Genomic DNA, 13,869 nt, shown 5'->3' with positions numbered 1-13,869 from the left:
ACAATAGACACATAAAATGCTGTGACATGAGGTGTGACAGAAATTGTGATTGTGACAGTGATTGTGATAAGTAGTGGGACAGTGGTTATGACATGTATATAGTGTGATATTTATGGGTTGTGACAGGGGTTGTGAGTTGTGACAAGTGTTGTGACATGTAGTGTGATAGTAGTTGTGACAGAGGTTGTGGCATGGGTTGTGACAGAGGTTGTGACATGTAGTGTGACAGGGGGTGTGATAGTGGTTGTGACAGGTAGTGTGATAGAAGTTGTGACAGGGTTGGTGACATGTAATGTGACAGTGGGTGTGATAGGTAGTGTGACAACGGGTGTGATAAGAGGTGTGACAACGGGTGTGACAGTGAGTGTGACAGATGGTGTGATAAGTAGTGTGACAATGACAGTTAGTGTGATATGTAGTGTGACAGGTAGTGTGACAGCGAGTGTGATAGGTAGTGTGACATTGAGTGTGAAGGTTAGTGTAATAGGTAGTGTGATAGTGGTTGTAACATGTAGTGTGAATAGATAGTGTGACAGGTTATGTGACAACATGTGTGATAACAGTTGTGACAGGAGGTGTGACAGGTAGTGTGACAGTGGTTGTGACAGGAGGTCTGACATGCCGAGAGCAAATGTGGGAATATGCGAAATTTTGTTAAAATTCAAATGAGATTGGTATAAGTATGCTTAGAATGAAGAGAACAGCTATAATTAGGGGACCTTGAGCTTCAGTTTCGCCGGAATTACTTAGAGCACCGCCATCGATGGTGGCAACCTTTTGCAATGGTTGTTGCGCCTTGTACGGTTGGTCGATTCGGAGTGTGTAATATATCAAATGAAAGAGGGGAGCGAGATTTTTCTAACGGTACTAATTTCGTCAAAATCTATCGTCCGACGAGAAAGTTATGGCCAAAATTAGAAAAAGAAGAAAAATAGTGAGAAATGGCAAAACAATTCAGAAAAATATTTTTAAAGTGATTTTTTTTATAATTTTGTTAATTTTTTTTTATAATTTTTACTTAAATATAATGAATTTTTTATAATAAACTCATAAATAGTGATTTTTTTTAATATAAAATTAAAAAATGATATATTTTTATAATTTATCCATCTTTAATTTTTATTTAAATAATCTTATAATTTATTCGAACGCGCCTCTGACATCATTGTTATTGTTAGCGCTAGTAAACATCGGATGTATAGAGTACCTTTCTTGAAAGAAATTATCATAATATATTTGGAAATTTGGTATATCTTTTTAGCAAGAAATTTAGAGGCGTTTGGGCTTATATCGATGGCCCCATTACTTTGATTGGTTGATTTTGTTGAGGTTACATGAGCCCCAACAAGGCTACCCACAGACCAACATTCTGTTGGGTAGTGATTGAAGCATTTGGAGATGTCATGTAGACCAACAGAAAGTGAAGGATATCTTCAATAGAATTTGAAGGGCTCTAAGCTCATAGGCCCTTTGTTCTTATGACTTACACCTCCAATTTGCAAGACAAAACCCAATTGGTCCCCCAGACATGTAAATATCTTCATGTTGGGAAAAGCATCTTGGTCTAACCATGTCATTTCCACTTGAATTTAGCTAGAACAAAGGTACGTACATATTGCAAATGAATGAGAGATGGATGTGACCTAGAAGTTTATGTTATCTTGAAACTCAGCTAGAACAAGGTACAAATTGCCAATTAATGGACGAGAGATGGATGTGACCTAATGGTTCACTTGACCCTTATTCTGGAAGGTCTAGCTAGGCTTAATTCTCTCCGTTCATATCCCGGTTTTTCATATCGGACATTTCATTCCAAGAAGGCGAGTCTCAATATTGCTTTGCATAAATGCCTTAGCATTCGCTCTCTCACCCTCTTCTTGATCTTCATATTTAGGCTGTGTTTGGAAAAGAGTACGTGATCCTTGCGCACTGAAATGGATAACACTAGTTCGATCATTTCCATGCAAACCACCAAATCAGAAGACCGAATCAATATCATCGATCTCTGGGATATATATAATTCCATAACTATCACTAATACATAGCCATCAAACATCTAGCTTTTGCATAAGCATGCACGGGTGGGGCAAACTCATATGGAAGATAGTCGATCGTGTGTGTTTGTGATTAGGACTCCCGCGGGTTTATGCTCGACATGCCATCTCTGCTGGATCTGTTCAGATGTTGATTTCCAGATGAAGCTGTAACACACACGACGACTTTTGGAAAAAGAAAGATCAATCGAAGGCTCATAGTTGGCTGGCTTGCTAGCAACCAAAACCTAGCTTCGATTCTGTGGTGGTTTTTGTTTGACCAATTAGCCATACAGGTCCCATTTTGATCTTGCCAAATAACATATCCCCTGCTTTGGTGCTTTCGCTGCTTCATGAGAAGTAAAGCTATTCTGGATCTAGCTGGTAATGCTATACGTTAGAGTCGTTGCTAATTGATTGCCAATTAGCGTAACTCAGCCTGCTTTATAGAGGCTCGATCTAGGTGCCAGCCTAAACCTAAACCTTACAGTAAAGATTATAGAGGAAGAGATTTAATTATGCATGCGAATATATACTACCGAAATTGGTCAAGAGCCAAAACTGATCATTGATGTGATTGAAACCCTAGCACACTGTACACACAACACGTTGTTCATGAAAACTAGTTTGGACTGGAGTAACTAAATCCGAGAGGGGGTAAAACCTTAAACATGTAGTTCAACGGTTGTAAGCGGCATTCTTGAATTATATATCGAGAAACTTCATCCTCCCTGTAGTTGGGGTACGTATGCCGTATGTAGGCTTGCTTTGGATATATTCAATCTGCTGGTCTTATAATGAATTAAAATCACATGCACAAGTGCACAACTCAATTCAAGACCTCAGGATTTTTAAGTGCTTTGGTGTAGCTTGTCCACCGCGTCGTGCTACACAAATAATTGGAGGACCTTGTTTGGGGTGGATCAAGATCAACTCGATTGGACTGTGCTTGGAAACATGATTCGGTTTGGTGCAGTTTTTCGAAATTGAGGTAATGTTCTTCACGCTTTTTTATGCTTCTAATTTTGATATCCCAAGCTCGGTTGCAGCAAGTATAGGCAACACTTACAGCAATTGAACTAGCTTGGTTGAGAAATTAGGACCGTGTTTGGCTAGAAGTTGACTCGTCTGTCATTCTCTACTCATTCGGCCTCCTTCTTTGGTGCCCTTGGAATTTCCAATTGAACGGATGAATTCCTTGTTTGGTATAAGTTTTGAGTGGGTCAAATTTATAATATATGAATCTCATAATTATATATGTTTGTTTTTCTTCTTCCTCCAAATAGATATAAGAAAAACAAACAAATTTTGAGATTCCTTTAAGTAAGCCCCCCCCTCCCCCCACACACACACACACACACTTGTGATTGTACATGATGTATGTGTTGTTTTTATTTTTAGTATGTGTTGTATTTCAATAATAAGTGAAATTAAAAACAGTTTAAGTGCAAACATGCCTAATTCAAAACATGCTCTTAATGAAATGAATTGTAATATGAAAGAACCCCGAGGCATTGAGAACCCTAGCAAGCCAATCCGTGTTAAAAGTCCCTGTATCCAAGATATTGAGAAACCCACGGCTGAGAGTGATCCTTACTCGGCCCATAATCGTTTTATTATAAGTTAAAATGCGCAAGAAACTACAAAACCTCGCAAGTTAGTACGTTTTAGTTCATATCACAAGCTAGAATGACACGTGGAAACCAAAGAGGACCCCAGCCTATCGACATGCGACATGACCGATTTTTGAGCCAACAATTGCCCATTTTCATTTCAAGTCATTTAATTTGATCTAGTTGCCAATTTTCATTTCAAGTCGTTTCATCATTTATAAAACCATGTAAAAGAATTCCAAAGCTATAGACGCTCCTCCATTGCCGTACACCTTTCTGTAACACAAGGACAACAGTTATTCCTTTTTTGTTTTGTTTATGTTCTACGTCTAGTTGTTCATTCCATTACTTTTGACCCTGCATGGTCTTCGCTCTCTTTTGTTCTTTTTCCCTATTTGTTTTCGATCAGCTAGCTCTATCCATCTGTTTGTTTTTCTTCTTCAATATGCATTCCTGTTATTTTTCTCTGATCTACTTGTTTTTTCTCTTGCCGATCGATATAAATGGATTTTGAGCTCACTTTACTCGAGCACTCCTACACCCCTTTACCCTTTAAGAATATATGAACTAAGATGTTTCCTCTAGACCAAAAGCCATCGTTCTCAATCCAGATGATCATATCATTAATATCACAAGGAGAGCTAGGTTACCTACCTTTGTCCAGTTTTCGATCTGCATAAGAAATAACGCAGCTTTCTTTTTCATGTCAATATAGGCGTGCCCTTATTATGGGTGTTAAGATCTTACTTTCTAGCTTTGTTATGTATGATAATCCTTTTCATAAGTTGATTGTCCTCCAACTCACCGACTTGAAATTCTTATGCACCTAGTCCGTTGAAATTTAGGCCTTGCACAATCAAAAGGAACTGAAATGACTCATAAATAGCCACCCTAATCACCGCATTCTTTGTTTCCTGTTATTTTCAGGGAAAAGTTTTAATCTATCTTGCAACGAAAATAGGAAAATTATTAACTATTGCTTTGATGCTAACAACCAATGGTCTAAATATCATTTTTGGTATCGTATCGGTCGAGAGGTAAAACGATATATCGATTTTATCGGGGATATATCGGTTTTATCGGATTTGCTTATTTTCAATAAAATTTATAAAATTATACTTCAATATGTATCAAATAAACTAAAAAAACGGTACTAAGTAAACTAAAGAAAATAAATACTTGATTTAATGACAATTAAAGTACAGGAACGACATCTAATAATAAAAATAGGCATTTAAAAATGATTATTTAGACTTGAAATTCATCATATATATTTAAAATATATATAAAGTAAAAATATATATGAAAAAATGAAAAAAAATAAGTTTTTCAACAAAAAAAGAAGAGGAAATAAATATTAAAAAATTAAACAAAAATTGAGAAAATGATAAAAAATCAAATTTTGACCGATATTTGACCGATATATCGGAGTTTGACCGATATTTGACCGTTGACCGATATAGTCAACCGATATGGCGATATCGTATCGTTTTCTAAATATCGCCGATATATCGGCCGATATATCCGATATTTAGAACACTGCTAACAACAATGACTATAGTTGCAATCTAGATGTCAGGGAGCTGTGGATTTATATCACGATCTGGTAGTGCTGTGGATTTATATCACGATCTGGTAGTATTCACTGATTATTTTGTATTAGTGAATACTACCCAATCGAGTTACTTAGTTAATTATTAATCAACTAGCCAATTTTGTATCAATTTCAAACAGACCTAGTTACTTAGTTAGATAAGAGAGTACACTGTACTTCTGCTATATACTGTCAATTTTGTACCTTATCCTCGATATATATTGTGATGCCCAATTCAAGTGACAAATAAAGCATGCAGTTTTCTTGTAGTAAAACCAACGATAAACGTGATCATATACATAGAATTGTCACAAACAAGCGTGCTACGTACTCTAATAATCTTCATGTAGTACAATGGCAAAGTGATCATCTAACGTAAAATTATCACAAATAAGCGTGCTACTCTTACAATTTTTTCACGACCTGAAAATACATATAAATATTCATAAACTTTTGCTTCTTTATTACAAAATAACTGAGAATGTAAGCGGCTAGATGTGAATTAGCCCATTTCAAATAGAAGACTAATGTCGCTGCCAAGTAGTACTCTAGGTAAAATAACTTCAAACTTCAGCTATAGCCTATAGACTTCGAAAGTGAAACCTGAAAATGCTGAAATCGTTGGAAATGGCATCCAATGCAAGCCAATAAGTTCTACTGTTTTGGCCATTACTTCATTACCTTTTCAAATGTGAACCTGGCTATTACAAAAGGTATGAATATGATGATTATGGTGAACTCATTATTCACACCTAGCGACAATTTCTACTACCACACGTACGTGTGAAGATATTTGGGATGCATTGTTGTAGTAGCCAACAATAGGACATGGGATTGCTTTTTTCTCCCGGCATGATTAGGTTTCACAGTGCGTAAGTGTGAGTGGATTAGAAAGAAACGACTTTAAGGTTTTCCAACAAGAGGAATTTGATCAATTCCAAAAATACCAGACAAGCTCCCCGTACTAAATGTCCATTGTAATCGTAACAGACCCCAAAGTTTTGATCTTGGAAATCCATATTCCACCTTCAACCCTCTTTTCTTTGAATTATGAGCAAGGAATCTCTCATCTCTGTTATCTTTGGAGAAAGCTCAGGCAAAAAGGAGAACAAGTAATGATGGTGTCAAAACCCTAGAGCAAATAAAACAGAAACTGAGCTGGTCCGGAACTTGCACAAAGCAATAAAGCTGGTATCATATTACCATTGTTATGAATGGCCCTGAAACCAAGAAAAATGAATAATTTAGCTTCAAAATCTTATCTTCTGCAATGCTTTCATCCCTCAAATTTCTTCCAAGATTTTGATTAGATAGGATGGGCTAAAATTAAACATAGATTAGTGGAGTTTTCTTTCACATTGTTCACAAAAAGGTCTTCAAGACCATCACTAAAAACTACTTGAGAACATTGAAACTCCTACTAGCGGATCAAGCATCAGCTCAGGCAGCGAAAAATGGCATGTGAGGGAGGGATATGCCTTGCCCTGCCGGGATCCAAGAACTGACCATATTATTAGTACCGAAACTTGAGAAGAATTTTGAAGCAGTTGGAGGCATCCCAAGGTAACTTGGTTGGCTTGACTTGTCAGGGCTGCCTTCTCTGGAGCTGCTCAAGCTTGTCACTAATGAAGAGGCGTTGGACAAGTGAGTAGTAGTACCCATCGTTGCAGACTTCTCTGCCTGATGCTCTGCTTGAATCACATTTTGATGATCAAGTACTTGCTCGGAGGACTGAAAGAGCTGCATCATTTTCCATTCCTCAACTTCATTGGTGTTCTTAACTGCAACAGTAATGCTTTCTTCACCATTGCCGATTTGGTTAGCAGCCTCATCACCTAGTCCAGGCGGCGTCTTATTTCGCTTGGCACTGTCTCCAGCAAGAAGGGTATTGCTTGCCATGATTCGATCAACATCATACCTTGTTATGTCAAAGTTGGTCACAGCATTCAGTCCTCGAAATTTTATGGCGGCAATGTCATAAGCCTCAGCAGCTTCCTCTTGCGTGCCTAAGTTACATATTAGAGATAACTATTTAGCATTTGGAGCCTTGGAGAAAACTAGGGAAAACAAGGCTTAGTTCCAAGACGCATTAACCAATAAAGAAAGAATCGCTTTCGTTTGTTCCTCAAAAAAATCACACTTCAATTTTAGGCTACTACGTAATCACTAACATGGTTATCAGTAACTTATAAAGTTAAGTTCTAGAGAGACTCACTGAAAGTCCCAAGGTAAAGATCCTTATTCCCAGCAACCCTTCCAATCCGAGCTTGCCATCTTCCATGCTGATGATGTCTGCTACACGTATAAACAGTCAGAGATCTCAGATAATTATTATGTTTTCTTTGAGGCTAAAAATTTCATATGAGAAGCTTATAAGACCTTGTTACTCCTCTGTACACGGAAGCCCCCCTTGAAAATCCACTGCTTTTCCTGTAATATGTTTTTAGGTTATAAGTAGAACTAAACACACTGTTGGTCTTTTAGTCAGCATCAACAAATGGAAATTTGCGACTCACAATTACCTTCTTAAGTGAGCAACAAATTCTTGTCTACTCATGTTCTTCATTTCCTCCAGCTCTTTGAGATAATTCTCCAACTGCCAAATCAACATCATAGTTGCATTTAGTTCCCAAATAAAGATATATACGCTTAGTTCTACTAAAAGATTCAAAAGAGATCAGAATTATTACTGGGAAATTGATGTGAGTAGATGGTCCCCAATACTTGAGTGCTGCTAAATCATAGGCTCTTGCAGCTTTTTGTTCCATATCATAACCTCCTAACAAAAACAAATCTTGGAATGATTAGATAAAAAATAACAATATTGTAGCCTTGTAGGACATTTTAGAAATGATTAACCAGATTGAAAATAAATGGCTTACCCAGATAAACTAAGATTCATCATTTGATTGCATACCCAGCCAAGGAAGGAAAACCCCAAATCATCAGGCAACAAATCAGTAACTTACATTAATGGGCAGGTCAAAAAGCAAAATGAGACCAAGAAAAATGCACATCCATTCAAGTAAAAACATCGTTGTGAATTTGAATATAGCTAGATTGCTTCACCAACCTTGTCTTCCTTTCCTGCTCTGACCTTCTTTCTTGCAACTGTTGTCCCATAAATGAGCTTCATATCTACCAGTCCATCTATGCCTGCTTACCAAAATCCATATACCAAAATCAGAACACTGAGAAACCAGAGAGAACCCAGTTTGATAATCCTAAGCTTTGTACTTTGAATAGTGTAAGGAAACAATAAAGAACTAACCTTGTGACTCCTCTATACTGAGAGGTTCTCTGCCCAAATGTATCCAGAGACTTCCTATGAGCAATCTGTTTCTTCTCCACTTTTTCAGGCCCTATTTTCTTAGAAGAATCTATGGCGGCTACACACTCAGTATTAGTAGTCAAAGTGGGTGAGATTTGCTGTGAACCAGTAACACAGCTTGACTGAGAGCCAGGGCTCATTGACAAGCTCAAACACTGTAAATCTCCATAATGCATTGACCCAATAGACCCAATCATGTTCTGCTCCAATACTCCATGATTAGTATTAGCTGAGAAATTTCTGGAGACCCAGTCATCAATGTTGCGTGTAAGTGACCCCAAACTTGAGTTTTGGACATTGTTGTAATGCTCAATCTGGGCTTGCTGTTTCTGATGATCTTCAAACATCATCTCATGGGTTTTTAAGTTAGAGTAGTAGGATGAGTAGTTTTCCTGTTGGGACTCATGTTCTTGGTTGAGCAAGTTTTGGCCGTTGTTACAGCTGGGATCATGGTGATGATGATGGGTTGGAATTTGTTGGTAAAACATGCTGTCTAAGCTTAGAGCCATAGCTTCCCTGTCATTGTTGTCATAGTGGTTATGGGTCCCCATGGTTGCACAACCAAAGAAGTCCTCTAGTTTTGGAGTTGAACTTGAACTACTCGTTACCATTCCTAGATAATAAATGTAAAAGAAAGTCAAGAACTTTGCCAAAACCCACAATGAAATTAAGACAATGTAGAAAGGAAAGGATAGTAGCTAGAAGTTTGATTTGAGCTAACCTTGAGGATGATGGGACCTGTTGAGAGCTTCCGTTATGCAAAGAGAGCCATCAGACTTTATTGGCATCATGGGCAAAGCATTGTACAAACCAGTTTGATCTCCTTGATCAACTCCATAGTATATTCCATAGTTAAAGTGAGGTGGGGAGTTGAAAAAGGCATTTGGAATAGAAGGCGAAGAGGACTGAGAAATGTGGTGGTGAGGGTCTGAAGAAGGAGGAGTAACATCCATTTTCATATTAGGGGAGAGAGAGAAATCCAACCAGTTATTGCTACTGTTGGTGTTATCATTACTCATGGATTTCATGGTCTCTCAAGATTTTGAGTAGAAGCAGAGATCTTGTTGGGGGGTTGAGAAACTCACACAATCATTGGGGTACATATAAGCTAATCATAATCCTCTCAACATTTCCTTGCATTGTTTTGGTACTACTGGTTTTTTGCCTTGCTTGCTCTCTCCGCTCTCGCTGTCTCTTCTCTCCTCTCTTCTCTCTTTTATTTTTGAAACTGGGGTTTTTGTTTGCTAGCTGCAGAAGTACTGATTGGTCCAAGTCTTACTCTCATCTAAACCAAATCCCAATTCCTGCAACTGAATCTATGCCAGCTTCTCTCTCTGTGAAAATATATATATATTTAAAGAGAAGAATACAAGATCCTTTAAACTAACAAAAAGAATGGTTCTTCCAGGCAAGTAATGCTGGGTATCCTTCCCTCATTCTATACGCATCTCTCTGATGTGAGAAAGTCCTTTTCTTTTTGCCTTTAAATTTTTGCTTTTTATTTGTATATTTATTTTTCTTCTTCTTCCAAAGGAATATAGAATACATTACAATCGAAAAAAGAAAAGAAAAGGAATATAGGATTCATATTGAGACCTCATTTTCTCATGTGGTTAAACACTGCATAAATAGTAGAGCCTAGAAAAACCCAGCAGTCAACAAGTCACGCCCAAAGCCAGTAGCCCAGTAATTATATCGTTTGTTCTCATAATTTATTGACTCTTAGGTTTGGTTGGTGAAGCTTTATTAATTGTGCTGAGTTCTGGATTAAATGGCTTTTCAGGGTTTTGAATTTTCAGGTTTCACGGGCACAAGACAAACTGTCGCTCCAGTCACTTCATCACAGTAGAAGATAACAGTAGGCTGCAGCTGCCTCTGCTGCTCTGCTTTGCTTCGCTTCCGTAGCAGAACTGGATCTACTTGTACTACTCAACACTACTCACAGCCAATATAGGGTAGACTACTACAAGATTTGCAGAGTATCTAGTATTAGATTTGATGTATAGTGATGTATATATATCCAACCAATATATGGACTTGGAGTGCAACACAAGGCTCTAACGACGCCTTCTTGATCAGACTATCTTTGACAGATCGACTGCATGGGCTGGCTTGGCTTCGCCTTCAAGTACCTTCTCATCTTTTTCTTGGAAAACCTTCGCATTGTTCACAAGGTCAATTCGTTTTTCTCCGTGAGCTAGCTACACAGTTGCACAGATGGGGAGAGATAGATTCCATTTCCAATGAGTTCTTTTTCTTGGAAGAAGTAACCATAATTCGCGATATTTTTCTCTGAAGGTCCAACTTAAATCTCATCCTAACTATCTTTGGATTCTGATCATTTCAAGGCCGTTTCGTTTTTGTTTTTAAGAGTTGATGAACTTTGAGTATTGACAGATTTCATTTCCAATAACTTCTCCAAGTTGTAAATTTTATATGTATGTTTTTTTATACTAATATATTAAAAGAAAACGAAGATTTAAATACGAACTACATACGTTTACCCTCTTGAAGCCAAAGTAACCAATTCAAAAAGGTCGAGAAGTAATATCCGGCCATCGCTAAACAACGTAGATCCTACATTCCTACGAACACAAAAAATGTGTTTGACAAAATAATAGCCGATTCCGGAAAAACACAAAAAGAGAACAAAATGGCATGAACGATACATGTATGGGGCACGCAGCCCTAGCTTTTCTATCGTAAGGACGAAAGCGATGCCACGATGCAAAGCCAAGGACAAAGTGGTGTTTTTTACGTAATAATGTCCTAACTACGAATTGTATATCTGGGTCATCAAGCTCTGGAGATAAAAAAAACACAACCTGGAATTATTGATGAGCAAGAGTGCAAGAACGGTACAATATAAATGTTAATGCATGTTTGCTTTATACATCTAGGCCCTTCTTCATGACTTGTTCTAGCTAGTCAACATCAAGATGAAAAGTGAGAGGTATATGGGTCACCGTAATTAAGAGCTAATTAGATGTCATCTCATTCTAATTAAGGGCCATGAACTTAATTAGCTTAATGGTTGAGTAATCCTTTAGATTAATAGATGCATGCACTAATTAGTTAAAGACGTTGAGGGAGAACTTTGATCAAAGTAGATATTCTTGGAATGATGAAACAAGAACCCTTTGGGAACATTCTTTTGTGGGAAATGAATTGTATATCTGGCTAATCATTATGTAGTTCTTAAAAACTCGGAGCACAATGCGAATCCAACTTTGGTTGTTCATAACTTTTGTAGTCAATTCGAAAGCTACTGAATCAACATCTAAGAAGCAGTGGGATTGCTTCCTTGTTTAATTTATAGTTGTAATGACTAGTACATAATTATACTCTTTTAATATACAGTTAATTTTTGTAAACAATCCTTGAATTAATTGTTAAGAGATTTCAAGCTTTTGATAGGAATACATGAGTCGTCTACTTCGGTATTTTGATCTCTTAGAGAGCATCACTATGTTTCGTAACATTCACATCACAAAATACCAATCATTTGATCTCTATAGTTAGATTTTTCCAAAACGAAACATGAACTGATCGACCTCCGATAGTAATCAACCAATCATTCAAATAGGGTTTTCCATCATATGATTTGCATGGTTCGTGGAGACAGATTGTCAAGAGGCCATGATTTGGTTTTAAAAGAGATTGGTGATTTTTGGGAGTGAAATATGAACAAGAACATAATGATATATCATTGAGGAACAGAGAAAGCCTCCTTTTGATTGAAGTAATGATGAGTAAATGCATTATTTCATACCCACCATACTGAGCATAGCGCTAGAAGCCAATGGAATTTGCTACAAATGGTGCATGGCCAAGCAAAAGAGCATTGTGTTTCCTAAGCAAATTAGTTTTGCTTTCCTCTTTCATTCTTACCAAATATCCTTTTGGTGGGAAGCAGATGGAAAGGGGTTTGGTGGTGCCTCTTTTATTTTGCATTGTCTGCTACTCTGCTTTTAATTAGAGTAAGGAGCTAACCCCTTAATTAGCAAGTTGTGGGGTTTTCATCTGTAAAGAAAGTTTATCAATTGGAGTTAGATTAGATAGACACTGATCCACAGTCTTTTCATTCTTGCAGCATCATGGTAAGAACTTACCTCCCAATTTAAAGCTCTTAAAGGCCGACTTGAATATACTACATCAGTTGTAAGCTTAAAATGGCATAATGGAAGCAACGTATATGAAGAATTCTTCAATTCGACAGTTAACTTGGAACTTATAAGCTACGTAAGTTCGAAAGAACGGTAGCAACTTCTTACACTACCTTTCTTTCTATTTTCCACATTCCACTTGTCCTTACGATCATGTTACTTTAATCTGCTGTTTAGCACTTGGAGAATTTTAGTGTTTTAGAGTTGAAAAAAGACTAGCAATTTTAAGACTTGAGAGCTATTATTATTACATCACAACTTCTTGTTTAAGTTGAAACGAGTTGAAAAGAAAAGATCTCTCACCCAAAGCGGAGAGCAAGAAAGCACGGCAAACAAACCAGTCATGTGACCAAAACTAATTAGCCTCGGCGGTTTAGGCCCCAAAACCTTCTGCGCCACATGCTTAGCAAACACACTAGCCTCAGTTGCTTTACTCCCTTGAGAAGCCGCAGCTCTCTCTGCAATTGCCTCCTTGAAATCCTTGTAGAGTTTCCAATCATAATTTTCCAATCTCTCAACATTAGCACTCCCAAAATTCGACCTTACTGCCCCAGGCATTACAAGCACCACATCAATCCCAAACGGCTTTAGCTCCACCCTCAAAGTGTTTGACATGGCATGAACATATGCCTTGCTTGCACAATAGGACCCGGCCCACGGGGTCGGCACTTTGCCTACTACGCTCCCGATATTTACAATGCTGCCACTGCACCGCGACGCCATGTGTGGCACCACTTGCTGAACCAACCTCAATTGTCCCAGCGTGTTTATGTCCCATGCCCTTCTAATAGTCTCTAACGGAAGCTCCGCTAGAGGACCGGTGCTTCCGATCCCGGCATTGTTGATCACTACATCAATGCGACCGCATTTAGATATGATAGTGTTGACGGCCGATTCCACGCTCTGGTCGGAGGAGACATCGAGTTCGAGTGTGTCAATGTCAAAACCATCTAAAGACTTGAGGTCAATGTCGTCCATGCGTTGCGCGATGTCACTTGCAAAGACCTTGCACTTGTTCTCAGCAAAAGCTTTGCAGTACTCGTAGCCAATCCCGCCTTTGGCACAACCTGTGACTAGAACAACCTTAGTGTCACTCATTTTTCTCGACAAACTTCAACGGAACAACCTTAAA

At 38.0% G+C, this 13,869-nt stretch overlaps 2 protein-coding genes across 3 annotated transcripts; both read right to left on the bottom strand.

Annotated features, from left to right (window-relative positions):
• Window positions 1–6,519: 6,519 nt before the first annotated feature.
• LOC126783992 (AP2-like ethylene-responsive transcription factor AIL1) lies at window positions 6,520–9,856 on the bottom strand. Its single transcript, XM_050509512.1, has 9 exons — window positions 9,293–9,856; window positions 8,512–9,184; window positions 8,314–8,396; window positions 8,123–8,131; window positions 7,931–8,019; window positions 7,763–7,836; window positions 7,620–7,670; window positions 7,456–7,532; window positions 6,520–7,246 (listed from the first exon to the last, which is right to left on the bottom strand). The coding sequence occupies exons 1-9, from the start codon at window positions 9,597–9,599 to the stop codon at window positions 6,681–6,683; spliced, it is 1,929 nt and encodes a 642-aa protein (XP_050365469.1). The 5' UTR covers window positions 9,600–9,856; the 3' UTR covers window positions 6,520–6,680.
• Window positions 9,857–12,518: 2,662 nt separating this feature from the next.
• Window positions 12,519–13,869, bottom strand: LOC126783862 (short-chain dehydrogenase ptmH-like). Of its 2 annotated transcripts, XM_050509398.1 has the most exons (2): window positions 13,041–13,869; window positions 12,519–12,594 (listed from the first exon to the last, which is right to left on the bottom strand). In XM_050509398.1, the coding sequence occupies exons 1-2, from the start codon at window positions 13,833–13,835 to the stop codon at window positions 12,568–12,570; spliced, it is 822 nt and encodes a 273-aa protein (XP_050365355.1). In that variant the 5' UTR covers window positions 13,836–13,869; the 3' UTR covers window positions 12,519–12,567. The 2 variants fall into 2 exon arrangements, with proteins under 2 accessions (XP_050365355.1, XP_050365346.1); XM_050509389.1 differs by lacking the exon at window positions 12,519–12,594 and having other exon boundaries at window positions 12,889–13,869.

Source organism: Argentina anserina, chromosome 1, assembly GCF_933775445.1.
Source record: "Argentina anserina chromosome 1, drPotAnse1.1, whole genome shotgun sequence".
In the NCBI taxonomy this organism is placed as follows: Eukaryota; Viridiplantae; Streptophyta; class Magnoliopsida; order Rosales; family Rosaceae; genus Argentina; species Argentina anserina.
Note: the sequence above shows the minus strand (reverse complement) of the source record. Positions and strands in the feature narration are given on the sequence as shown.

Coding starts and splice junctions, on each gene's coding strand:
- LOC126783992 (XM_050509512.1), bottom strand. CDS start 9,599: ATGAAATCCATGAGTAATGATAACACCAACAGTAGCAATAACTGGTTG. Junction 8,397..8,511: donor CAGTATAGAGGAGTCACAAG/GTTAGTTCTTTA, acceptor TTTGGTAAGCAG/GCATAGATGGACTGGTAGAT. Junction 7,671..7,762: donor TTTGTTGCTCACTTAAGAAG/GTAATTGTGAGT, acceptor AACATATTACAG/GAAAAGCAGTGGATTTTCAA.
- LOC126783862 (XM_050509389.1), bottom strand. CDS start 13,835: ATGAGTGACACTAAGGTTGTTCTAGTCACAGGTTGTGCCAAAGGCGGG.